Consider the following 27,639-nt stretch of genomic DNA (forward strand, 5'->3'; position numbering starts at 1 on the left):
TTGAATTAAAAGTGCGTTTAACTTTTGGTAACACTTTATAACACCGCCCACGATGAAAGTCGTAATTCCCCAGCACCTTAATCAGATTTCAACATTTTTAATATAATGTAGTTATATTTACATGCAAGTACTTAAAGTCAGGGACATTCGAATAAGGGGCTAAGAAATCATGTTTTTGCTGGAAACAAATAAACAATTATACTGTAAGTAAATTTAAGCACTGCATAATTTCCTGGTAATTTAGTGGAAATGTGCAATACATATGTACATTGCACATTTTGGAGTGGCTTAACTTGCTCAACTATTATTACAGGAGAGGAGACGCACATTATACTCTAAGTAATTTTATTACACCGTGAGTAAAAATGGACAATTGAATAATAGAGAAATCAATTATGCACATCAATTTAATAAATATCAAATAAGAATATATAAAAAAGTAAAGATGTAAAAATGTAAGTTTAAGCCACTCCACACTATGGCCCATGACCAGTGTACTTACAAGGTAACAAGGGGAAACTGTTTGTTTTCCACAAAATTACCAAGAAAATAGACAGTACTTAAAATTATTGATGCAGTCCTTAAAATGACTCCTTAAATTTACTTACAGTATTATTATTTAAACCTTTAAAAAAGCATGTCAATATATCTACATTTCATTTTAAAAATAAAATGCACTGAAATTCCATCTAATTACAGGGAAATTACACCCTTAGTTGCATGATGTATTATAAAGTGGTACCTACCTTTAAAAAAAACAAGACAACAAACAACCTCTACACACAAAGAAAGTGGTACATTTTAATGGGAACACATTCATGTTTTTATTGAATAAAATACTCAATACAGCTGGTGTTACTGTTTCTCCCTGTATGTACATCCAAAGCAGTGCAGCAGATCTTGTTCAGCGCACCTGCATGCTCCAGTCACTCTCTAAAGCAACCGCTTTAGCAAGCTTTAAGACGCCCAGCTGGGTCTTAATCAACCACTCTGATGTGATAAGGCATATTAGTTCATTAGCAGTGTAGCCATGTGCCTACAGTGTAAAAATGTCTCAATACTGTCTGGAACAGATATATTACTAAGATTTATCATATAAGGACAAAGTGTTTGCACATGTTTATTCTGCAATAAATATTGAGCATATATATGTATATAGAACACAATGTCAAATGTACAGGGATGTAAGTTAAAGTAAATATTTCCAAAGAGGAAGGGTTTTGTGCATTTTGTGGGCATGGGTGTGAGTGAGTATTAAGCTGCTGAACTTAAAAGGATTGTGCACGAATTACATCCCAGGTGTACTTCCAGCTCACATACATACAAACCCTACTTTACTAGAGAATATTTACAGCTTCCTCTTTCTGCACGTCTCTATCCAGGAATTTAAAGCTCCCAGTATCAAAACACAGCCACGTAACATGTCAAATGTCATGTTTCAATATATAATATATCATATAATATTCAGCTTATAGATCTATTTTTTTTCATAAAGAGTATAAAACACAGCTGAAGATGGTGAAACAAGATAGGTAGCATTTATGACGTCAGGATCTGATTGGCTGAGACTGTGTGACCTCATGTCACAGTTACATGGAGTCAAAGTCATGGTCGTTGGGATCGATGATCTCAGGAGTCATGACTCTGCCCATGAAGAGGATGGACCCTGGAGCAAGACAAAAACAAAAACGTATCCCTTATATGTACCAGCTTACTTAAAATATGTATTTTGAAGGTGATGCATAGACACACAAACCACACATTACTCGTATTTTCACACACAGAGATTCACGCACCTGTTCTCCTGTTTCTGATAATGAAGAAGAATGGGTGATCAGCCATGACCTGTGGGTACAGGACCAGAGTCCTGGTCAGGGCAATCATTCCTAAGAGACGGGGGGAAAAAAACCCATCAACATTTATACACAACAAAATGCCATGTATTTAGTAATGTGTGGACTAAAACACAAAAATATACCTGAACCAACAGCTCCCTCTGCCCCCTCCTCTGTCACCTCCAGGTAGGCCTTCTGCACCGCTTTCCCAATGTACAGATCCTCAACATCTGGATAATGTACACAGAAAAAACACAGCACCGCCTTTTCTTTATAAGATGTATGCATATCTATGCTGAGGTCTAGAATATATCCTGTTACTGACTAAATCAGGATTGCAAGCCAAACATATGGGTCACATCAAGTCACAAGCATTGGTTAGAAACTATTCTTTAGCCAATGATTACTTTTTAACACTGCCCCCAGTTATCTACCAGCCTGTCTGAACAGAGCGTGTCCTCTGAGTAGATATTTGGCTGAGGAAGTGTTAGCAAGTGCAAGATGTGCCCGAATTCAGTACTGCCTACTCTGTTTCACTATACATCACCAACTCCACCTGATAAGAACAAGCGGTCTTGAGCAAGATTGATAATCCTGAAGGAAACTTACATTATAAAGTTGTTTCAAATGATAAGTAGTTATCAATTTAGCTGAATATTACTTATGTGTCCACGTTATTTACCCTGACATATTTATGTCCCTATTTCTTTGCCTCTGTGGATCTACCTGTCTCACTCTGTGCATCTATTTTTAACAGATGACGTGACAGCTCTGACCTGCCCACTCAGTGCCAGTTACCTTGGTTACCTTGGAAAGTACTGAAGGCTATTTCACTGCTCCCGAGAAGAACAAGTATTAAATGTTACATACTGAAGCGTTTTAGGAGTTTATGCGCTTCACCTGTCATGGCAGAGAGATCAGCATTGTTGGTGAAGATGTTCTTTATTCCCAGTTCCTGCAGAGTGTCCTTCAGATCGATCTTCTGCTCCACCTTAAACCTGAACAGGTGAGGTTTGACTTAGAGTTGAGTTTGGGATTCAAAAAGGGGACTATATAATGTAAATGGTCTAAAGGCGCAAAGGTGACAGATGAAGCTAGCGAAACATACCACAACATAAGTGAGAGGTGGTGAGTGGACTTGCACATATATAAAAGTCTCACCTCGGTAGGTAGACTTCCACCTTCTGTCGTTTGACATTGTTAGCCCACTCCTCCAGCAGCGGCGCTTTAATGATGGGCTCCAGGGAGGCCAGAGGTACTTCCTGCCGAGGAAGAACGATCATCATGGACATGTCCTCTCCCTCGTAGGGCATTTCCAACACCTGGTACACACCGCCGGCCTCCTGTGAGCCGTCACTGAATTCGCCTGATAGGGAGGAAACATACAAATCTGTGGGTATTGATGGATATATGCGAAAGCTTGCACGCTCATATTGTATGTGCTGGTGGCCCCCTGTAATGGGTTTGTGAAGTTCACTGAGGAGGAACATTTACAAATGGAAGCACGCTGAGGCGCAATGATTGGCTGTATTGATTACAGAGTGCGTGTGGTCATTTCCCCCAATGCTTTAATTAAAAACCACTGACGCTTAACTTCAAAGGCTTTGCTTACACTTTGTGTGAAAATGGATTACATCCATTGTATACTGTATGTAGTCGCCTAGTACTAACAGCACCCTGTTGAAAGCCCAAGAAAAATTCAGTTATGCAGTGGAAGTGAGTGTGTTTGACTATGTCTTTCAGTTAAAAACCCCCCCCGCCACACAAATGTGATCATGACTTTCTGCAGGTGGAAATTAAACCAAGTAAGCCTGTAAAGTATAGCGGTAAAAAACAAATAGTGAAACAAAAACACCTCAGTATATATCAATAAAGATATGTAGCTGCATAGGAGAGACCACCCTCACTAACTTCTAATGCACACCCAGTCATTTTGTTTTATAAGCCTGAAATATGACAGAAACTGGCTTCAGGGGTAATTCCTAGTAGACTTTTAAGGGGTAAAGAGTTCAATCTGAACATGCTGCTTAGATTTTGGAGTATAAGATAAAGTCTATGAAGAATTTGATCCCATTCTTTGCACACAAGTCTTCTTTTGAAGCTGCTTTAAAGGGGAAAATTACAACAAAAAGACTGATCACCCATCATTAAGTGAGCATTCTTGCTGTTAGGGAAGCAGCCACGCAGCAGATAATGTGGCCTCCCGAAACATTTTACTTAACCAATATGATTTCGCTTCATAATGCACAATCACACTCTGTGGATCGTGCTGCAGAAAGCAACCATTTCCCTAAGGACCTGTCCTTGTTTTGCAGCTCTCAAATATGCCATATCCACACCCATTCACACATGCACAAATTTCCTTGATCCTGCGTATGTGAGCATGTGTGAATGTAGGTGTGCGCGAGCATCCTCGCTGCAGTCGTACACAGACGGGACCAAAATAACTGAAATGCACCAGCGTTTGCAGCAGAGCCATAAGACTGTGATGCGACTGTTTTTGGCAGTACGGCAGACTAAGAAAGATGCGGAAGAAACAGACGAGAGTCAGTCACATGTAACAGCACAGCAGACAAACTGCAGGGTTCTGTGCAGTATTGCATCTCCCAGCAAAACACAGAAATTTACCATGTATAGTACATCTAAGCTCTGGAACTTAAAGACAGCATAGATCCAGAAAATAAACCAATGGCATCTACGTCGATTTAGTTACATAATAACTAAACTGTAACATCACAACTTGGTTACAAAAAAATTACTACTGCATTGCTGCAATTTAGAGAACAAAATAAAACAAACAAAAAAAACCTGTCGCATTGTGCAAAACAGTGTGCATGTTGCAACGTAATGACAAAGACTTAATAACAGAAGTCAAAAAGTCTAATCAGATTTCTGCAGATCATTACATTTAAGCAAAAAAAAAAAAAAAAAAAAAAAAAAAAAAAAAGAATATAAAAGTTTGGGTTACTTTAATGGTATTAGAACTAGACACAGATAAAACATCCTCCAGAGGCTAACAGAAAAGAAAAAAGGACATATGCTGAACAACAAAAAAAAAAGAAAAGAAATCAACACACTTAAAAAGAAAACAAAGCAAAAGCCTCCCTTTATTTGTACCTTCAAAACTAATATAGTAGCGCACAGCTTAGCACAGACTGTGACAATTAAGTGCTGATATTTCTGACACGAAAAGCTTTCAAAACCTCCACTAAGTTGAAAAGACGTACCAGCGGTGTCTGTGCGAGTGAACAGAATTTGAACCGAGCTGAAAACAGGAGCCTATTTCAGGGAATAACACTCGACATGACATATGAATATTTTACAACAAAGATTAACATTTTAAATAACCTCAGGAAATATGAGCTGAAAATCAAGGCCTGCGGAGAAAATGCCACGAGTACAAATCTAAAACTGCAAACATACACACACACTGTTCTTTCCTACCATAGTAGAAGTCTCCCTGCTGGTACATCATGAGTGTCTGGACTTCAGAGCCGTCATCTCTGCTGAAGGAAAAGGTCCTGGTGTTCTCCGGCCTGAACTGGTTTTTCCAGGAGCCTCTGAAATAAACTGCGTTCACCAGGGTCAGACGGGTCACGCTGCTGAAGTCATCGGCTGAGAGCAGAGCCCGGATTTTACCTGGAGGGAGCGATTTGTACAGTTTGTTTAAAACACCTTGGTTTCCATTAGCGCTAAGATAGCCCCCTACTGAGGTGGTTTTTAGCATGTGGATGCAAATACACAAAAACCAAGATGTTGCAACTGCTTTGACAATGCTCCATGTCAGCAGCTCATAATTGGATTGTTGTTGTCTGAAGAAGAAGGTGCACGCATACACCATGCTCTTGGTTAGCAACGTGCATGGAGGCTACTACCATTGCTGTATGTTTAAATCCATTACTCCAGACTCCTAAACATCAGGCAGATTTTAACAGAGGATAGCTGTATATCTATCAGTATGCATTCATTCAGTCTCTTTAACAGCATCCCCACTTTTTCCCTCTCTCTGTAACTTACTGTCGGTGTGATTCTCCACCCATTTGTTGATCTGCTCAGCCACGGCAGACGATTCGCTGAAGTCAACCGTTTCCACGTCAGCTCGGAAGTACTTCTTCATCAAATGCAGAAACTCTGGGTTAAAGGTGACACCTTCCTGCAAAAACAGGCTGTTGGCAAATCGGATCACATAGTGGCTGTCATCATCCAACAGGGCTGCTGTCAGGTTCTGGAGCAAGGAGAACTCGACACCTGGAGAACAAAAGGACAGACACACGTTCTTACTTTAGACATTATTTAAAAGCTTTGAGCATCACATGTGCTGTTATACAAGATCATTTGAAAAATACATATTCTAAAATTCCAAGATTTTCAAAATTTGTCCGACCCACAGAGGGCAGTTTTCCTCTTTGCACCAGTCCATCTTAAATACGCTTCATCACAGAGAAAATGGAGGCATTTTTAAAATCTTTTTACCAACAACGGTTCCTGTGAGTTACACTATAAAACCTTATTTATTTTAAATGCGATGCCTGAAGGTCCACAGATCATAGCCTATCAATATCACTTCATCTCTTGTGTCCAGGTCCTCTGAATCTTTTAATTCTATTATGTACTATAACGAATAAAACCCCCAAATTATTTTATCTTATTTTGACAAATTTTCTCCTTAAATTATTGATCCAATCTTTCCGGTGAACCTCTCCCCATCCTCCACCCAGGGGAGGCTATGACTCAGGCGGTGGAGCGGGTCGTCTACTATTTGGAAGGTCAGTGGTTTGATCCATGCCTTCTCCAGCAACGCGATAGATTAGCGACCTGTCCTGGGTGTACCCCGCCTCTCGCCCTATGACAGGTGGGACAGGCTCCAGCCTTCCCCCGTGACCCTGAATTGGATAAGCGGAAGAAAATGGATGGATGGACGGGAAGACACTGAACCCAGAGTTGCCTCCAATCCATCCATCAGAGTGTAAATGAATGTTAGGTTTAAAGCACGTTAACTGAGGCTTGTAGTAAGAGCTTTGAGTGGTAACATAGAGTAAAAAAACAACTTCAGCTTATAAATAATATTCTATTCTATAATATATTATTTTTGCACCATAGCAATAGATATACAATACAATATGTAACTGTTTCAATCGTTCATGTGTATAAAGGTGTATAAGAGAAGGAGAGCCCCTGAATCCTACTCCTCTCGTGTAAAGAAATACATTTGCATTTGTTGTGTCAAAGACTCATCTCCACTCACTTACTCCTGACCTTGACGTTTGTGAACTGCTGCTTATAAACACGTTTCACCTGGCAGCAGATGGCTGAATCCGACAGCCTGTCGTATCTCCTCTAGTGAAGCCCCCCTGGCTCCCAGCTCCACCATGCCCAGGGCCACGGCCACGCTCAGCGGGGAGAAAATGATGTTGTCTTGACCCCCTGCTGCCTGCAGCCTTTGGTACAGTCTGACCGAGAACTCTGATGTAGTGTCCTCTGGAATGTCCGCCGCACGGCAACCGTAGCCCGGCAACAGGATGGAGAGGAGGAGGAGCGGGGACAAAACGTCCAGGATCAACATCGCAGCACAGACCACAGAGAGCTGAGTGAAAGAGGGCAGGTATGCAGTGGATTGAAAGAAAAAGAAAGATGAGAAATTTATTATGAAGATTGAGAGAACGGTGGGATAAGAGGAGCGAGGAAGAAGGAAAAAAGAAGAAGAGAGGAAATTAAGTTGAACAATATGTTTGAAATATAGATGGAGAGAGCCAAAGATATATGGAAGGTTAGAAAAAAGGAGGATGCAGACGTATAGATGAGAGAAAATTATTAGGAATAAGAGATGTAGTCAAAAGTAGAGTTTAGATGGGACAGAGAGGCAAAGGTAGAGACAACAACACGCAGGAGAGATAATGAGATAAAGCAGAAAAGATTATTGAGCGGGGGAGATGAAGGACAAGAGGATTTTGGAAGAGACAGACAGAGATGAAAGACACAGTAGGGATGTAGGTTGATGAATAGGACGAGAGAGAGTTAGAAAACATCTGTCAATCAACCAGTCTGCCAATTTTAATTTTACAGAGGAATAAAAAAAAATACATGTATACAAATACTCACTGTACCAAATTCCCTCCTCCTTAAATCACAGTAAAGTACTGTCAGCTAGACATCACATGCACTGTAATCTACAAAAACACTTCCTTACTGTAGAAAAATGTTTTATACTATGATGTTACTGTAACATTCAGTGTAACAGTCGGAGCTGAGGTGCTACAGGAAGTTTATACCTGCTTTTAAATTAAATCAACCAAAAGCGCTATAAGAGGCAGTAGGACTCTTGCAAAGGTAATGTATCATTATCCTAAGATGTACAGTAGATATCATGATGTTCAGTGTTACATGGTAGCAGAAGTCATCTGAGAAATGGAAAAATACTGTTAAAATGTATGAAAAAGAAAGAAAGAGGCCATGACACATACAATACATGTGTGAAGCTGACTACAGTGAGTACTGCTATTCAGAGCACATCCACTAAATGAACTTCTAAATATTTCATGGCCATTCTTATCATCTTGAGTAAAATCAGCTTCTTTCCTTTAAAACATGCTTTGCTCTGTGCGTTTTGAAGGTTTCTGATGTGAACGGGCGATTTTCTTTCCGTTTGTGGAGAGTAAGTGACTTGGAAAAAGGCCTTTACCTTCTCCCCATCCCCTTATCTTGCCATGCCAACACAGTTCTGGCCCTCTTTTCCCCTCTTGCTCTTATCCATATTTAATCCTGCCCTCACCACTCCTTTCCTCTCTCCCTCTCTCTTTACATCCCCAGATTGATGGGGAGTACACACACACACACACACACACACACACACACACACACACACACACACACACACACACACACTATAACTGTGGTGCTCTTGTTGCCAGGCAACATTGTTTTTTGCTGGCCAAACAGAAAAAAAAATCGAGTGATCATTTCCATAAACATGGAGGAAGTTATCAAGTACAGGGCGCGTGAGATAGAGAGCATTTGTTTTGCTGTTTGTCTCTCTGTTGTGCTGTTACTATTATAGGTTGTATAAAGGGTTCAATTAGCAGCCTGGCTGGAATCTGCTGGCTGCATGTGTGAGATGGCAGGTGTTGGTGGTGACAATGTACCTGAGTGTCAACAGCATAAACAATGGGCAGCAGCCAGAAAATTAGTGCCCCACTCTGCTGCGTCCTGTTCTTTCCTCTGCTGTGGCAAACAATCTACCTTCCTGAAATGAACCGGTCCAGCCCTGCTACACTGTTATATGCACTTTACTGTATCTGCTGCATGCTTCATGTACCCACAGTCCTCCACTGTGATCCAACAGCTACCTGATCACAGTGGATCAACAAGTTCCTGTAATACTATTTTTTTTTACTCACAATCTGAAGGTAAAAACAGCTCACAGAGGGGGAAAAAGGAAAAAAAAGTAACTTTTCTTTGGTTTAGAAAAATAAAAAGAACACAAGCGTTCTTTAAAAAGATTTAAACCATCAAAAGAAGAAAGAGGCAGAGAAGAGAGTGAGTTTCACAGAAAAGGAAAATCAGAGAGTACTGAAAGACTTAAATAATGGAAATAAATGAACAAAAATCGCTAGCCTTAACCTTCAAGTAACACCCCAGATTAAACCAGTACAGTTGAACGTGCCTGCTTATATTTTACACCGCACTGTTGCGCTCATTCCTGTTGCAAACTGCACACCACCACATGTCACTTCCTTCTCAGGTGACAGTCGAGAACTTGTCTTGTACTCTGGCATTGCAGGGACCATGAAGCCTGGTGGATTTGCATCCATCAGTCTGAGCAAATGGAAATTTATTTGACTTTCCAATTTTTCCTTCACACGCAGTCACCTCCAGAATCCCTTGTCACTTACACTTTGCTCTCCATGTAACCAAGTAATATGCTCAGGGGAGACTTTATTGGGTACACCTGTTCAGCCAATCAGCCAATCACATGGCAGCAGCTCAATGCATTTAGGCATGCAGATACAATATTAATTGGTTAAGTGTTTGCAGTTTTAGCATACAATCTGATTGCCTTGATCATATTTAAAATCTCACAGTTGCCAGCTGAAAGTCAATGAATTAACCATTAGCTGACCCTAAAAAGACACTGCTGATTGCCTGTGTAACCAAAGCCTAATACAGCTCATTATAGTGTCCCAACGCTCCCAAACCTATTAAAAACCCATCAGCGAGCCACACAATCATATCCAGTAACATGCTGCTTCACTAAAGTCAACATGGACACTGTTGTTTACTTATTTTGTCTCAATACCACACGCACTGTCACCCTAGAGCAAGAAACACATAGTAGTCCACAGCTGAAAATAGTCCCCAGCCGATTCACAATTTACTCCTATTTAAGCAACCTTTGCCCAGCGGGTTTGAAAAATTTGACTTTTTGCTTTTTGTTTTACGTTTTCAGTTAAAATGAATGTGCTCCAGGCCGACATGCACACTGGCAGGCTGTTGGTTTGTGTGCTTTCATTGGATTTGGTGACAGTGACTCTACCGTTATCCTTTAATGTTTTCATTCATTATGGTCAACAAATGCAGAGTGAAAACACCAAAATGTGAAAAGAAATAAATGCATTAAGCTAGCTGTATATAAACTGGGGGTACGGCCTTGAACATCAACTTCAAATAGACTTAAAAAAAAAAAAAAAAAAAAAAAGATTAAATGACTCCTTGAAGGCTCGACGCTGATGTATTTTGTTAATTACACCGTTCGTTACATGCACACCTGTTCTCACATATCACGCTGTAAGTCTGACACTACAGAGAGCAGAGAAGTCCAGAGAAAGTATAAGGGGCCGAGGGAAAGGAGGGGGCGGCTGGCACAGATGTAAATGGAGATAATGTTCCTGACCTTCTGAGCTGTGGGAGCTGAACTTTCCTCAGACAGTCAGCCTTGTTTTCTGTAAGGAAAGATCCAGCCATGCAGTAAAGTCGGGGAAAGCGGTGTAGAGTGCAATTGTGCGCGCACCTCATTGTGTGTGTGCCTGCATACAAGTGTGCATGTGTGAGTGGATAATAACACCATGGGTGGCTGGCTTTTTACTTGTAACATCGACACCATTCTGACCTTTTTCGGCTGAGGATCCCACACTCTTCCATTTTAACCACTGACGACTATGAGACCAACTTCGGCGCTGATCTTCTCAAGTGGGTCTCCCAGCATGCCACCCAGGTAATCCAGGAAAGACAACACCCAGCTACACATAATGTCCTCTCGTGACTGAAAGAACCTAATATGTCAGAAAATCCTTTATGGTTTAAGTTGCAAGACTTTAATCCTGATAACTGAATGAATTCTGTGCAATTAAACTCGGTGGCCTTTAAAGGCAGCCTTTAATCTCTCAGTGTAATCCTAAATCTCAGACAAAACAGATCGGCAGTTGACATTTCCACAATTAAAGCATGACGTCACCCAAAATCACAGCACGTAGGTTAATCCTTACTGCCATTTAAACCCAACACCTTGAGGTGGCACGCTTCGGAGACCGGAGGAATTTATTAAACGTGAACATCCTCATTCACTGTTCAAATCCACACACACACACGTTTCCACATGCAATTCCAAGACAAGGTTTCTACGGCAACTACAAGTGATGGACATTTTTCATTTTGCCAGGAGACAAGTCCTCAGATTTTTTCCCTCTACCCTCTCTTTCTCCTTCTGTTTAGGCAGATATACATTTTATGAATCCGTTCAGCAATTTCGGTCTTCACTAACCTCGTCTCTTTGCAAGAACTCTGCGCACCAGTTACAGTTCTGTCACGTAAAACTGTTTGGTACAACACACACACACACACACACACACACACACACACACACACACACACACACACACACACACACACACACACACACACACACTGCAGCTGGTTATTTTGCAAAAACAAGGAAAACTTCTGCTGTTTTTTTCCCCACTTTTCCCTGGAAACAAGGAGCTGCAGCAAAATCCTCCAACTGTGCCTCCTGCTTAGGCACGCTTCAAATCTCAGCACTCTACTTCACTTTGGCTCCAAGTACACTTCCAAGCTGCTGAAGCTTTGACAAGTTCTGTGAAAATGCTAACAACCCGTTTCATCAAGGCCTATTCCTCTGGGGGGAAAAAACTGCAGAGAATGATGTCTATGATCATCTGCGGCCCAGAAAAACCTTGAATTTCTGCAATGGATGATCTGTTTAAACTGGCAGGGGCGATCTGGTGTGATTTGGGGCGATTGTGGCTCAAGAGGTGGGAGTTTGCCTTGTAATCGGAAGGCTGCCGGTTCGAGCCCTGGCTTGGACAGTCTCGGTCGTTGTGTCCTTGGGCAAAACACTTCACCCGTTGCCTACTGGTGGTGGTCAGAGGGCCCGGTGGCGCCAGTGTCCGGCAGCCTCGCCTCTGTCAGTGCGCGCCAGGGTGGCTGTGGTTACAATGTAGCTTGCCATCACCAGTGTGTGAATGGGTGGATGACTGGTTGTATAAAGCGCTTTGGGGTCCTTAGGGACTAGTAAAAGCGCTATACAAATACAGGCCATTTACCATTTCACCATGAATATGCTTAACTTATAAAGGCCTTATAAAGCATGCATGCCCGCATTAAAAACAATTACACTTCCATAGAACGGACATCATCAATCTTAAACCTCTCGTGTCTCTGTGAGCATCTCTTTTGCCAGCTTAATGAGTACCTGTTGCTCAACCGCTCATGTGAAGAATCCCAAGGACAAGGAAATATTTACATAGGGAGGGCTGCAATAAAGCCCACTGCTGGTGGAGCCCATTGCAGTCAAAGAGCACTAAACTCCTGTGGTGAGGGAAGAGACTTCCATTACAGCGCACAATAAATTTCATCCAATTCATCAATCAAACTGTCTGGTCTGCTCACGCCCCCTGCTCCCATCTAACTAAGCAGCTAACTGCAGCTAAATGGCTGCAAAGATGTTATCTAAAGAAGCCCTTTCAGGGACCCAACCTTTCAAACCACAATCATCTTCCTTGCAAAAGTACATGCTCACCTCTGTTTACTTAAAATGAATGCAGCAGAAAATGTTAAAGCACTCACAAAAGAATAATGTGCAATGGATGAAACAAAACAGCAAAAATTTTATACGATGGGAGTTATTTAATATTCAAAGGAATGATAACACAAAAAGCTGCTACAATTTAATATGACTCAGACTTCTTTTATCACCAGGTGGTTGATTTTATACATTAGTGGCAACATGATGCTAAAATGGGGTAAAGTAAAAGACAGTGACACGAACCAAATCACAAAAATCCCAGCTAACGTGCACAATATTTTAAATTAGTTAGGATTTAGCTCAAATTAACAGGAACACTAAAATCCAAATAGCAGCTCGGTTCTATTCTGTGCAATTCTTTCATTTAGCTTTTGAAAGGGGGTGAAAAAAAAAAAAATCATCTTCTCTCCAACAACTTTGGGATTAACTCGTTTATAGCTTTTAATTTGGAAAGGGGCCATTTTAATGAATTAAGTTTTCTCAATCACAGGAAATTGTAATCGAGCGTGAAATGTGTTACAGATTGTTATTCTTTCTGTAACTAAGAAGTGAACAGAAGATTTGTGCTGTATTACACAGGGATACAGAGGAGAGGAAAACTCTGTTTCCACAGGCTCAGGACTGATTACCTAAATCTGTCTGCTGCTTTTATAGCATTATTATTAGTGAAGGATGGGTTATGTATGATTGAGAGTGCAAGCCACAATGATGACACAGCAGTCGGTGCTGTAGCAACACCTTATTAGTCACTGTTATTTAGTAACTGTTAAACAAAGCTGATTGCACCTACTTATGCTTAAGTTTGGTTAAGCACCACTCTAATTCTGGCCCTGCAGTTCACAACCATTCCCGTGGTACTTTTGTTTGCCATGTGATTGAATGTAGCCTGTGCATGGCTAATGTCAGAACATTAGCTTATCCAGTGCCTTGTTAGTAATGACACACTGTGCTATTGAAGCTGCCTGGAGTCCCAAGATGCTCACTGCACACTCCACAGAGGGCAAACAGAGGTTAACAACTCTTTATTAATCCGTGCTAACAGAGACATCCAGAGGGAGAAGCACATACACAGACATACACACACACTCACAGAGGGGTACAAGGACAGTTTTTTGGTAGAAAATTAGCAAAAGAGGAGAAGACACAAATAAAAACAGACAGACAAATATGTTTGTGGCAGGAGGTGTACTGAGGAGCTGCATGGAGGTAGCTTAGCAGCATTGACTCTGAGCCAGTCATATCTCACGGCCCCCTGCACGGCATGGCAAGATGGTTGACTGCTCCCCACACTCTGCCCTGGCACACCAAACAGTGTCTCTTTTTCTTCATCCATATCAGGACACACACACACACACACACACACACACACACACACACACACACACACACACACACACACACACACACACACACACACACACACACACACACACACACACACACACACACACACACACACACACCACTCTGGTGCTGTGGGAGCACATTTAGAAGGTTTGAGTTGTAATTGGATCGGCCTTTATTTGGGGTCAGCGGTAAAAGTGAAAAGACTGGAGGCTTTTTCAAATGGTCTACAGCATAGGAAAGGTCACTATCAACTAGTCCTGTGGGGGAAGCGTACACATACAGTCACGTTCGTAAGTGTTTGGACAACGACACGATTTTTGTGCAGCTTTGGGACTGTGCATCGCTACAGTGTATTTTAAATAAAACGTTCAGGATGTTAGTGAAGGTCAGACTTTCAACAAAAATACTCTATTAGCTGGTTATGGATTACAGCCGTTCTTATCCACCGTCGCCGATTTTCAGGGAGTCCAAAGTAAATTGGACAATTTCCTGACAAGCAGTTTCATGGTTAGGTGAGGCGTGCTCCCTCATTATTTTATTACAAATTAAGAAAATGAGAAATCTAGAGTTGATTCGATAGCATTTGGTAGCTTTTCATTGGAATATTAAATATTATAAACAATGAATGCACTGAGCAGCCCAGCAGCATTAAAAGGCCTGAAAGACCACAGAAGACAACTATGATGACAGATTTATTTCTATGGTTAGGTTAAGCATCTTCACAACATCTAACCAAGTCAAGAACATTCTTGAAGAGGTCGGACTGTCACTGTCAAAGTCTACAATCAAGAGACTCCTTCAAGAATGTAAATACAGAGTTTACAACAACCTGCAAACCTCTGGTTACACTGAAGAACAAGAGGGCCAGACTGGACTTTACCAGAAAATATCTGAAAGAGCCCACACAGCTCTGGAGATTATTCTTTGGACAGATGAAACCAAGATGAACTTGTACCAGAATGATGAGAAGAGAAAGGTATGGAGAAGGAAAGAAATGCATGTTATCTGTCAAACAACGCGATGTTATGACATGGGTCTATATGGCTTCCAGTGGAGCTGGGCAGCTATTGTTTATTGATGAGGTGACGCTATACTCTCTGCTCAGATTCAGCTAAATGCTGCAAAACTGATTGGACAGCGCTTCACAATATAAATTGATAATGATCCAAAGCAAAAGCAGTCCAGGGATTTTTTAAGGCAGTGAAACTGGATATTCTTCAATGGTCAGGTCAGGCACAACAGTGCATAGCTTTTAGTTACTGAAGGCGGCACAGGCCTGGCATCTCAAGGGAAACTGAAGCATTTGATGACTGCAAGGGATTTTTACAATTATGTTAGTCTGTCTTATTATCATCTTGTAATCTCTGGGGAAAAAAAAGTCGGAATTTCAACACATTTAATGCAACTTAAAAAAAACTGCTTTGAAAGTCTGCACTTTAATCCCATATTGATGGCTTGATTTACAAAACAAGGCAAAACTACAAAAAAAAAACATGTGTCGTTGTCCAAATATTTACAGACCTATATCTGTATATCCCCGTATATCTGGGGTGGTAACAGAGATAAGAAAAAAGAGACAAGGCAGGTGATCCTCAATGAAAAGCTGTGACGAGGCTGCCGAGAGGCAGAGTGATAATGAAGGTTTCGAAACTGTTAGCTTGCAGGTGTAAACATTTAGGGAATAAATTAAACTGATTTTGAGTTAAAGTCTTCTGACTACAGATGTAAAAAAAAAAAAAGAAGCTGGGCAATGCGAAAATCTTGTTGTTGTTTTTTTTGTTTTTTTCCCCAGAGGTGACACAGGATAGCAGGAAATGCACAGGTGCATTCATGACGGCTGCATTCAACCCAGGTGAGGTCATGCATCCTGTGTCTACACTTAGTACCTGCTGAACATCTAGTGGTGCAAAAGCAGCAGTCTACTTTGTGAGTAGTATGTGTTTTGCATATAGATTGGGTTATCAAATGACTGTCACCATTTTATTTTCCTCCTCAGATAGATCTTCTACTTGCACTCATCCTCTCTCCTCTACACTTGGCATCACAAATCAATCAACAGATCAGTTCCAGGGTACAAGTGTATAAACACAGGTACGTATTACACTTGTTAAATGAAACAAAATAAAATAATTTTTAAAAAACCCTTTAATTGTATGCAATGCTCACACTTGCAGATAAACACACAATTTTTAAATCGTTTTCAAATTTTTAAAAGCATACCTGAGTATTTTAGGTAGCTTTAGGTGTTAATATCCTCTATGTTTTCAATGCTTTCCAACATGGATGCATTTAATTTGAGATGCCAGCTATTGGCAGCTTTGCTACCTAAATCTAAGATGAGCTATTTCCGTTGTTTTGACGTCTTCCCCTCACCTGACCTCTTTCTCTTGGAATATTTTTGCTCCCTCATCCTCAGATCTGTCCAAATATAAGCTAAATATCCTGTGTATTTGCTGCTGCTGAGCACACTCGGGACAAACCTGCGGCTTGAAAGCGTATATGCAGGTAGCGTGCTTCGGTGTGCGAGTTTATTTTACGCAGAACAAAAAAGGCAGAAGAAAGGCCGCACAAGTGCACTGCATGCACAGTGTGCTCAGTAACTGTGGGGCGAAGACATGTACTGCAGAACACAGATGTTAAACTTCTTCTTATGGTTCACACGGCAGCACATAGCAAGCTTGGTCCCAGCTTGAGGAAACAGAGTATCTTCCTTACTGCTCCTTATTTTCGCAGCCACACGTGTAGCTGACAGATGCACGTCAGCAGTCCTGCACACATATAGATTTGTAAGGTTCTTGTTAGCATTCGCACACACAAGCAATCACAGCTCGGCGTGCTGTGCCGTTCAAACCCAGGCACTTACTTTTCCCTCCTCTCTCATTTTGTTTCGCTAGGACGATTTGAAAGACATTTAATTATTGAAATGCAATTAATGCAGTGCTCTGTGGGAAAAGAGAGAACACACACGCACACACACATGTATGCAAGCGCTGAAACCGTAGGCAGGCACAGGGGGGGCAAACAGCAGGCTATCAGCGAGGATTAACCAGTGATTCAAATCCATATGGGATTAATACATTGAGATTATGACCTAAAAGGATACTCTGTTTTCCTGTTTCCCTAAATGAGGATTTAGAAAAGTCACTGTTTTAGTGGCAGAGATAAGCAGATGTGAGAGGTGGATTGAGAGAATGAGACATGAGAGAGAGGAACGCTGAAATATTTATTGCGGACTTTTGCTTTGCTAGACTCACATAAATGCCACATAGAATAGGTGATATCATGAGAAAAATAACCAAAAAAAAGAATCATAAATGTTTTAGTGCAATCTAATCATACTGCAATAATTACATCTTTTACTGCAATGTTTGACCAGATTTTTCTGTCTTTCTTTTGTCCACTGCTATTTAACATATAAATAAAACAGACAGTATGTATAAATTTGAGGTATCGATGGCCATCAAAGCATCATGTACACATATACAGAGATCTGCATTAAAGGAATAACAAGTGGTGTGTATGTGTGTTACTGTGGGGTAGGGATAAGGCAGGACCAAGCTACTACAATCTGCCTCGTTATTTCACACACATTCACTCAATGCGCCTTTGCCTATATTTCAAGGACAAGAAATACACATCGACTGAAGCTGATTTCAGTTCAAAAACAAAAAAACAAAAACAAACAACAACAAAAAACATGCAAGAACTACAACAATTTAACCATGCACCACCGATGAAAATTAAATAGCCCTGGGTAGTGGACACACGGGTAACGGCTTTAATCAGTGTGGGCTTGGGAAAAAACGTTTGGCTCCAATGTGCGTCTCCACCCGCCCCCCCTATTAAAAGCCCACACATGTTGATTACAGCAATCATAATCCTTTTACACTAGTCCATAAAATGCCCCATTACACCTACTCATTCCTGACAGCTTAATAAACAGAAATTCCAGTGGAAAAACTCAGAAATATCACATTCTTCTGTTATCGTGCAAAAGCTGAGCACTTACGGTTTTCTTATCTCAATATGGTTCACATAAATCAGCACCGGCGTTGTGACTGAACCATAGATAGGTATATATATTTATTATTGCCAGAAACGGTTCTTACCGATAAAGGGCGTACGGTTGGTTGGGATGGAAGGATGAATAAGTGCGGTCTCTCTCTTTGCTGCTCTCCTCCGCAGCTCACTGTTTCTTCGTTTGCCGCAGACCCCGCCCACTCCACGCCGATTGGTCCAATGAGAGTTGGCCAAAGAGTTTAGGCGTTAGGTGAAATAGTAACTGTCTCCAGCTTCCTTGTATGTCTGTGAATCCGTAAAGCTTCAAGTTACTCTCATTCCAAACATATTTTTTGACCATTCTCACGACAGCCTCTTAATTATTTTATGAAATAGCAAAGATGTATCACATCTCTCTCTCTCTGTTTTGTTTCTTTGTTTGTAAAAGCTAACCTCCAGCTTAATAATGGTCCTGGGGGTTAGCGGTTAGCACAGTTTCCCTAGCAAACAACGTTTTACAGTAATGCACAATGCTAATAATTGTTAACAGCCGCATCCTGTCACTATTAACGTACCTTTAATTAAGCCTGGTATTTCTGCGCAACTGACGATATTTTAGCTTTTTGGCAGCGAACTCTCTTGACCGTCGTGAAAACCGTTAATTTCGTTCTTCTGATAGCTAGCTACCTTATCATTCGTATCATGTTAATTGTAGACGCGTAGACACAAATGTTAACTGTAGACGCATATACACATACATATCAAGGTATTTTCTTCTTATGTGCTTTCTTAAACATGGTTAAAATGTGTGCGCTCATACCGCAGATAATATTCGTCTCATACTCGACTTAAGGGTTAAAAATCCATTACCTGTACCTACCTGGGAATTGAAGTCTATTTCGGTGTCCCCGGCAATAACGAAACATTGAGGACGTCCATAGAAAGAACTACAAACAGCCTGGAGCGACGCCAACGGGCAGCTCCCAACACCGCCCAACCTGGCTCTCGTCTGCACTTTTATTAGACAATAAAACTTCCTGAACGAGACACAACCCAAAACAAGACGGTAAGATAACTCAACAACACGTCCCCGCCTTCATTCAGCTTTATTTAGTCGCACTTCATAAGGAGGCAACTGGAGTGCTAACAGAACAGATTGAATCACCTGCTGTCGAAGCTGCTGTTCTAACGTTAGTTCGTTACCTATAGACGTGATTTGCTGTTTTCCGGTCAACGGTCCGCCGCTTCTCTCATCACTGGCAACCGTATTTTATCAGGTAAGGCTGGTACCGAAACTTTGAGCTCTTTGGATTTGTTTTTAATGTAGTTTTGCGTGCCTGCTAACCACCACATAAACTGGTAAAAGATCTGTGATGGAGCTGAGAAGCAGGGCAACCTCAAATATAGTGACTACTACAGCGAGGTCGGTACCCTTTCAGAAAAGGGCCAAATAAGGGAGTTCAAAACAAACAAACAAAAATTTTTTATAATACTTTGACTTATAAATATCTATAGTGAGTTATGACCGTAACCTTTTCAGAGCAATACGCCTCTCTTTGATCCAAGGGTCATTTCACAGAGAACTCTAAAAAAACAAAAAAACAAAAAAACAAAAACACCCCGGTGGCTTTAAACTGCCCCAGATATTCATGCTGCTCTGAACACTTTTTTGTTATTCTCCCCCCTTTTTTTTTATTTCCAGGAAGAGCTGCATTAGTCTATGCAAATGACTCAGAAGGGGCTGTAATCACCTTTTGTCCTGGCATACACTGAATGATTGGTCTGCATTCCATATATCTGTGCCAAATGCTACCATTACCTCTCTGTCTTGGCCTGCACTAAGATTTGCCACACCTTAGTCATTTATGGTTCAGGGAAGTAACAGAGTCTGCAGTGTTACCTTTTTTGGCACATGTAATTGTATATGACGTATCCCTTATAACTAGAAACCAGTGCAATCCTTCCTGTAACCATGGCTGTTGTAAACACTGATTAAACCTCCTTTTAAAATCCTTATCAGATATAATAATGTCACACTGGACCTGTTTACAGTTTTACTCTCTATGCAAGAGAGAGTGCCAAAGGGCAGAACCAAGCATCTGATAAACCTAAGAGCACTCTCAGTTATGGCAGAAAGTCACAGGGTGACGACTTGTCTCACTCTTGTTTCATTCACCCGCGTGAATAGTGAGCTCGTATAAAAAGGAGTGACCCTGCCCTTTTTAATTAGGGATTTGTTGTACGAATGGAGATTGTCACATAGAGCCATTGAAGCTGTTATGTACTTAAAAATGTAGGTGAGCAAAAACTGGTCCTGGATGTGCCAGGTGTGTGTTCCTGTGTACCCGACAGTAAAAGAGACAGAATACAGGCCTGCAAAAGAGGATGTGCTGGATCTTCCTCTTGTTTTTATTTATGACTAACCTGGTCTGGGGGGAAAAACAAGCTAAAAACCAATACCAAGGTTGTATATTTATCACACCGCCTTGCTTTATTGCAGCAGTCATTTTCAGAAGAGCGTGGTTTTCTGGCACAGGTGTGACTCGTGCCTGTTTTGTCGGCATTGCGCCCAGTGGAGCAGTAAAGCACAGTCTTTTAAGCGGTGTGGCTGTTATGGAATGATCATATCTGTGACTGAAAGACTTTCTTGGAAGAAGTAAACATTGGGTTTGATCTTGTTTAATTGCACAAAAATTAATAGAATTAGAGCGCTCCAGTTGAAATTTTGTGGAACCTGTTCTCTACCTCCTCACTACAATAGAGACATGTTTAAACAGGATAAATTTAGCCTGGTTGTAAACATGGATCATTTTATTTATTTATCTTTTTTTTTTTTTTTTTTTAATCCCTTACACAGTTGTTTTTGTCAACTACCATCCATCTTTCCCTGCTTGTTCTCCCATCGTGCTCTTTTCTTCTTTAGATCCTTGTCTGCTCCCATTCTGTCAGTCTTCATGACTGATTGAATGCAGTGAAACCAGCATCAGTGGACGAGTGCACGCACAGGGGTCCATCGATTGGTCAAGGATGACCATGGGAGACATGAAGAATGATGCAGCTGCTGCCTCGCTGGCTCCGATGGCTCTCTACACCGTGATGTTTCCTGTCTTTAAGGAGGTAAAGAATAAAAAAATTTAAAAAAAAGAGAGTTTGTGACCTTAGAAGAAAATTGGAATGAGACTTTCGGTAAATAGTCAGTTCAAGCAGGGGTTGTATTTAACTGTGGAAAGGCTTTTGTGTGAAGTTGCAGAGTTGATGGTGTAGCCGAATAGAAATACGGAAACGGTAGTGTTAACAAGACCAAGTGATGGAGAACGAGCGGTAATGAGAAGTGAGCAGGCTGCTACTATTCATGTTGTTCATCTGATGGTAAATCTGAGTGACTGTCAGTATCTCTGAAGGGTTTTTTTTATCCATGTCAAGCATTTCTGTGTATCACACCTGCACGATTACAGGTTACACTTTTCCATAGTCTTTTTTTTTTTCTTTTGTTATCATTAAAGACCCAGAAAAGAAGTTGAAAACAGTTTTTAAAATGGGGAATTTATCCGTTTCCCAACAGCCATTTTGTCTTGACATTCACTCACCAGATAATTCATCAGATACACTTTGACACAAAGAATTAAGGCAGTTCTGAAGACATAGATTCAACAAGATCATGGAAACATCCATAAGGGGAATCTCCCATTCCAGCACCTCCCGAAGGTGTTCTATTTGATTAACTTCTATTTCTTGTGGAGGCCATTCAAGTACAGAGAACTTATGGTCATGTTCAAGTAACATGGTGTGCTATCCTGGTGGAAGTAGCCATCAGAAGATGGGTACACTGTGGTTACAAAGAGATGGACCTGGGCACCAACAATACTCAGGTAGGCTGTAGGCTGTGGTGTTTGGTACTGAGGGTGCTAATATCCACCAGCCTGAACTGTTGATACAGGGGAGGGTGGATCCATGCTTTCATGTTGTTCTGACCCTACCATCCAAATGTGGTAGCAGAAATTGAGACTCATCAAAGCAGGCAACATTTTTTCCCCAATCTGATGTTGACCAGTTTTGTGTGAACTGGAGCCTCAGTTTCCTGTTCTTAGCTGACAGGAGTAGTACCCAGCGTGGTCTTCTGCTGTGTAGCACGTCTGCTTCAAGGTTTGTTGTTTTGCTCTTCTGCATACCTTTTAATAAGTGGTTATGAGTTATTGTTGAGTTCCCTTTAGCTCAAAGCAATCTGGTCAGTGTCCTCTGACACAAACAAGGCAGTTTTTGCCCAGAAACTGCCACTCACTGGATATGTCTTATTTCTTTCTTTTTTTGGGTGGGAGCTGGGGGAGGGGGAGACAATACTCTGTAAACCCTAGAGATGGTTGTTTGGGAAAATGTCAGTAGATCAGCAGTTTCTGAAATACTTAGATCGGCTTATCTGGGAACAATTATCATGCTATAGTCAAAGTCTCCTAAATTACCTTTCTTTCCTCATTCTGATGCTCAGTTTGAACTTCAGCAGGTCATCTTGGCCAAGTCTTCATGTCTCAATGCAATGAGTTGCTGTTATGTGATTGGCTGATTAGACACTTGCATTATCGAGCAGTTTAATGAGTGGCTGGTAAGCGTTTACGGTAGTTTAATGAAGGTTCTGTTTTGTTTAAGGCAAGATCAGTAACACCTGTATTTACCTGCACCTTTAAGCTAGCTCAAAATTAATGCTGTCCATCCCACAGACTTATCTCAAATCTCGTGGTGATAGATCCTTCTCTGTGGCAGGTCCCAGACTTTGGAATAGTCTCCCCCTAAATATTAGATCTGCACAAACACTTGAGCAATTTAAATCATTACTAAAGACACATTTTTATGCCCTGGCTTTTAACACACTATGACCCAAGCATTTTTGTCTTATTTGAAATAGTTTTAGTTATTGTTTTAATTCTTTTATTGTCCTATTTTTGTTTTATATTGTTTTTATTGTATTACATTGTTGCTTTTTAATGCCATTTTTATATTGTTAAGCACTTTGTGCAGCATCGGCTGTTTTGAAATGTGCTATATAAATAAACTTGACCTTGACCTTAAGCCCAAAAAGGCTGCTTTTGTTTGCATCTAAAAAATAATGAAACATATTGAAAAAATCTTTCAGCTCTTTACATTATTTTTCAGTCGTTGAACTGCAAAAAAAGCAGTCAGAAGCCCCAATATCAGCTAATAGCCATGTTTCACTGATATACTGGTGCGCTGCTGTTTTTTATTTGCCCATTATCATGTCTTTCATTTATGTCTTTTGCTATTTAGCATTTGCTTGTGGATTTCTGAGTATTAAGGGGGAAAATTTGTGGTAAATAAAGAGGAGTTTAAAAAATGTACATGTAAACATAACAAAAACTTAAAACCCATTTTGTTTTTTTGGGTTGGTGTTGTTTTTTTTATTTTATTTTATTTTTTTAAGCAAATTACTGGGTAACACAAACCTACTCGGCAGTTATCCCCTGGCTTAAATTGGTTTCTGCAATTTGCTAATTTCAGCTTTTGTCACTCCTGATTGCTCTCATTGTTTTTCTGCTGTTCTTTCAAGGTGTTATTGTTTACAGTATGAAATTATCTTATTGAAAAACTATCGATTTCACGGTGCGCAAACCAACAAGCAGCGATCTGGAGCTGAAGAAGCAAAGACCTGCCTAATGCCAAAATATCAGCTCAGAGGAACTGAATGCACTTCGATTCTTTCGAGGTTAACAATAGAATCCAATTCAGTCCACCCGGATTTTCACATCTCAGCATCACGGTGTCCTCTTTTAACACGGTGGGATCCTTAGCTTTCATGTACTTTTTACAGAATTACATTTCAGCACAGACGAGAGGCCATGGTAAGAGCTAAGCTGTGTGAGTGTTAGTTTTTACCGCTGGCTTATTCTTGTGTGTTTGTGTATTACAACTTGCAGTTGGAGAAGATCAATTTATCAGCAGCGCAGACCTTGAGAACAGCTTTTATAAAGGTAAAGTTTTCTCTTAAAGTTTGTTTGCTTGCATTTCATGGACAAAACTGCCATCCTTCTTGTATCGACTCTGCCTGTACCCTTCACTTTGTAAATCCTCTTTACAGCAGCTTAGTGATTTATAACTTTGATTATAGTTTTATTTTCGCAAAACACCAAGGGTGACTGTGAGTCCTCAGCAGCTGCATGTTTGTGTGTCTCAAGGCAGAGAAGGAGACCCCGGGCCTTACCCAGGACGTTGTTGTCAAAATATTGGAAAAGAAGAAGTTAAAAATGAACTATAACGAGGCTCTGCTTCGCATGGCTGGAGATGATATGCAGGGTAGGTTTGGTTTCTTTTATTTGTGTTTTTTTTTTTTTTTGTACTCTGCTGTAGACCAGAATGTGCACTTAAAGATGAAAGCTGTGGGAATACCAACTTGATTTTTCTTTTGGTTTCTGTGACGGCCCAGTCCTGTGCTGCTGCAGCACAGATATCCACTGGGGGGAGCTGTTTCCACACAAATCAACCCCTTTGTCTGCTTTCAGTTGTTCCCTTGTTTCTGTCTGTAATTGAATTCCTTGTGCCGAGTGTACAGTGATTGATGGTAGTAATGAATACACACATGCACACACACAGTGGATGAATTTTAAATGTACCTCCTGCATGGCACATCCCAAGTTCTACCTTAATCCGGCTTTTCACTTAACAAACTCAACACGTTACTGTCCCTAACGTGTGTGTGTTTGTGTGTGAGTGCACACATGTACACATACTCCTGATGCTGTGTTCATTTTTCACACTTGCACTGTAGACATAGGTTTTTAACACGTCACCAATATTAATTTCATGAGTTCTGCCCGCGTGCTGACGTGCCCATTGCTGCGAGGAGTTTGAGCTCTGTCTTTTGTTCTCTTCCTCTCGGTGTTTTTCAGAGTTGATGATTGACAGGAAAGAGCCAGAGTACCAGGAGCTGAACGAGAGGGCCCGAGCTCTGAAACACATCCTAAGCACCCTGCCTGATGAGATCAATGACCGAATGGGCTTGCTACATACCATCAAGTAAGACAGCTGTGTGTGTGAATGTGCACGTGTGTTGCAGTGTGACGTAAATCAGGTTCACTACTACGTGCAAAATTTCGATCAGATTAAGTGATTAAAGTAGCAGAAAGCAAGCCCTTTTGACTTACAACATCTCAATGGTTGATTAAAAGTGAAAGAGTTGGCTTTTAGTAACTGTTCTCCAATTAATATTTCATTATATGCACTAAGACGCTGCCTGGCATTACATAGCTCTCATTTCTTTGATTCCAACTGGCCAACCGGAGCATGTCTTTGTTTCTAAGCCGTAAGATTCCTTTCAAAGGTTGAGCAGTGTGCACAGCAGTGATGGCGAAACTATTAACGTCCCTGTCCGCCGCGCTGCACGCACGCTATAGAGAGAAAGTGAGAGATGTTTCATCTTCTTGGCCCACTTTGCCATTATTTTGATGGAATTCAATACTCTTAGTGAGTCAGTGCTTAAGTTACTTACCCAGCGGAGGGCTTAGAAATAAAATCAATTCAAAGGGAATGCTAAGAAATTAAAGTTATGAAACGGCAGATTTCAAGTGCATGCGAGGGGAGAGGGAGGGAGAGAGAGAAAGAGAGTTGAAGGTGAGAGCGTGTTTGTGAGAACAGGGGGAAGAAAGGGGAGACAACGAGCTGGATCAAAGGACTGTAGTTTCAGGGTATCAGTGCCTGATAAAAACAGACAGATTTGAAGATTTCTATATATATATTTTTTTCTTTCTAACATGCACTCACTTGTGTGTGTCATCCGCAGAGATGTTGCCAGTGCCATCAAGGAGCTGCTAAACACTGTTAATACTGTCTTAAGGAAATACCAACATCAGAACAGACGGGTAAGTGGATACATTAGTAAGTTTAAGAAAAAAAAAAGTGCCTGTGCGCACAAACACAGTTGCTGTGAAAAAAGTGGAGCTGAAAGGCTGTCTGTATTTATTGGTTAGGTAGTGGAACAGCAGAAGAAAGAGTTTGTGAAATACTCCAAGAGCTTCAGTGACACTCTCAAAACCTACTTCAAAGATGGAAAGTAAGACACTGTTTCTAGTGTATTTTTTTACCCCTTTTCTTTTTTTCTCCATCACATCTTCAACCTTTTCTCATTCGTGTCCGCACACATAGCCACCAACGCATTCACTAGTCGTACACACCCACCCACGCCTGCACGCCTTGCCTGTTTGCATAGACGCTCACGCGCACACCCACTGTCACCCATGTAAATGGTGGTTGTTTGATCACAGGCCCGCTACCATCAAATCCACCAATGCTGAATAATTCCCTTGACCCACTTCCTGTGGATCCATCCTGGCTTGTGTTCTCTGAAGCCTGACATTCTCTATTCCAGCCAGATCAAAGTGTTCCCTGGATCAATCCTAATATTGTTGCCACGCTTTTCTGGGTTTTTTTCTCCCCGTGTGAGTGACACGTGTGTCCTTGTCTTTCTGTTCCGGTTGTTTCCAGAGCAGTAAATGTGTTTGTCAGCGCCAACCAGCTCACCCACCAAATCAACATGATAATGCGGGCCTTCAAGACTGGCAGCCCAGCGGCGGCGGCCCGAGAAGACGCGAAGAACAGACGCGCGCAGACACAGGAGAAGCATTTTCATTAGAGGACAGGCGAAACAAGGCTTTTTAATTTGTAAAGGTGTTTTATTATTTTTTGGGGGGGCTGTATAATTTATAATTCTGTGGCTCTGAGGGGAGATCAGGTAGTTTCGAGTTTCAAAGCAAGTCAGGCTGACAGTAATTGCTGGGGATTTTTTTTACTCTCTTTAATGTTGTTCTTTTATCAGATTCTTAAATCAATATTTTCTACGCTCCCCTCTGCATTTTCCACTCTGTTCAGATCATGTCAGTGTTTCCCTTGTCCTTAAAAGTTTGGCAATTGCATATAAGTCCTTAAAAGTTATCATTTTGGCAATTACTAATATCCAGCCAATACGGTTTGTAGTCATTTGTAATTTGATTGATTTGCCAAAGACCAAGATGCCATCTTTAAATGTTTTGTTTTTGTTTTTTTGTTATTTTGGTCTGACCAAGCCCACTGATTTACTGGAGATGTAAATGTATATAAATCTCAGTAGTTTCTAACCCTTTTTCTTTAGCTCCCCATAGGTATTATCTATATGTGCCATGTGTATATACATGTATACTTAACTGGACTTCTCTCGCTGTCTTGTATTTTAATGTTTCCAGCTAGAGCGTTACTACTCCAAAGCTGCAGATTTCAATTCATTTCAAATGAGTGACGACTTAACCTTCACATGTTTACACAGATGTCTCTGATTATGAACATATTGTCTCTTTGTCACCTTCTGTTCAACTCCTACTCTGTAGTTTTCATGACGTTTTCAAGGCCAGTGAAAATAAAATGAAGGGACCTGAACTTCCTTGAGAACTC

General features: G+C 40.9%; 2 protein-coding genes across 4 annotated transcripts; one reads left to right on the forward strand and one right to left on the reverse strand.

Moving 5' to 3' along the window:
• Positions 1-777: 777 nt before the first annotated feature.
• On the reverse strand, positions 778-19,203 carry serpini1 (serpin peptidase inhibitor, clade I (neuroserpin), member 1). The gene is made up of 10 exons (XM_084949884.1): positions 19,097-19,203; positions 18,327-18,522; positions 7,131-7,419; positions 5,853-6,083; positions 5,280-5,474; positions 2,997-3,201; positions 2,736-2,833; positions 1,979-2,065; positions 1,797-1,886; positions 778-1,666 (listed from the first exon to the last, which is right to left on the reverse strand). Exons 3-10 carry the CDS (start codon positions 7,396-7,398, stop codon positions 1,590-1,592), a joined length of 1,251 nt encoding a protein of 416 aa, XP_084806010.1. The 5' UTR covers positions 7,399-7,419; positions 18,327-18,522; positions 19,097-19,203; the 3' UTR covers positions 778-1,589.
• pdcd10a (programmed cell death 10a) lies at positions 19,177-27,624 on the forward strand. Of its 3 annotated transcripts, XM_084949890.1 has the most exons (9): positions 19,177-19,282; positions 19,426-19,493; positions 21,140-21,333; positions 24,141-24,194; positions 24,399-24,516; positions 25,110-25,236; positions 26,000-26,078; positions 26,187-26,269; positions 26,701-27,624. In XM_084949890.1, exons 3-9 carry the CDS (start codon positions 21,244-21,246, stop codon positions 26,846-26,848), a joined length of 699 nt encoding a protein of 232 aa, XP_084806016.1. In that variant the 5' UTR covers positions 19,177-19,282; positions 19,426-19,493; positions 21,140-21,243; the 3' UTR covers positions 26,849-27,624. The 3 variants fall into 3 exon arrangements, with proteins under 3 accessions (XP_084806016.1, XP_084806017.1, XP_084806015.1); XM_084949891.1 differs by lacking the exon at positions 19,426-19,493 and having other exon boundaries at positions 19,191-19,282; XM_084949889.1 differs by lacking the exon at positions 19,177-19,282 and having other exon boundaries at positions 19,308-19,493.
• Positions 27,625-27,639: the final 15 nt, after the last annotated feature.

The sequence above is a fragment of the Perissodus microlepis genome, chromosome 14, assembly GCF_051167445.1.
Source record: "Perissodus microlepis isolate ML-2025 ecotype Zambia chromosome 14, ASM5116744v1, whole genome shotgun sequence".
NCBI classification, from domain to species: Eukaryota; Metazoa; Chordata; class Actinopteri; order Cichliformes; family Cichlidae; genus Perissodus; species Perissodus microlepis.

What these genes read in the sequence shown, in the direction of transcription:
- pdcd10a (XM_084949890.1), top strand. Translation starts at nt 21,244, where the DNA reads ATGACCATGGGAGACATGAAGAATGATGCAGCTGCTGCCTCGCTGGCT. An exon ending in GGCTGGAGATGATATGCAGG is followed by an intron (nt 24,517 to 25,109) that starts GTAGGTTTGGTT and finishes GGTGTTTTTCAG; the next exon opens with AGTTGATGATTGACAGGAAA. An exon ending in ACCTACTTCAAAGATGGAAA is followed by an intron (nt 26,270 to 26,700) that starts GTAAGACACTGT and finishes GGTTGTTTCCAG; the next exon opens with AGCAGTAAATGTGTTTGTCA.
- serpini1 (XM_084949884.1), bottom strand. Translation starts at nt 7,398, where the DNA reads ATGTTGATCCTGGACGTTTTGTCCCCGCTCCTCCTCCTCTCCATCCTG. An exon ending in GGTGGAGAATCACACCGACA is followed by an intron (nt 5,475 to 5,852) that starts GTAAGTTACAGA and finishes CGCTCCCTCCAG; the next exon opens with GTAAAATCCGGGCTCTGCTC. An exon ending in GCAGGGAGACTTCTACTATG is followed by an intron (nt 3,202 to 5,279) that starts GTAGGAAAGAAC and finishes CCTCCCTATCAG; the next exon opens with GCGAATTCAGTGACGGCTCA.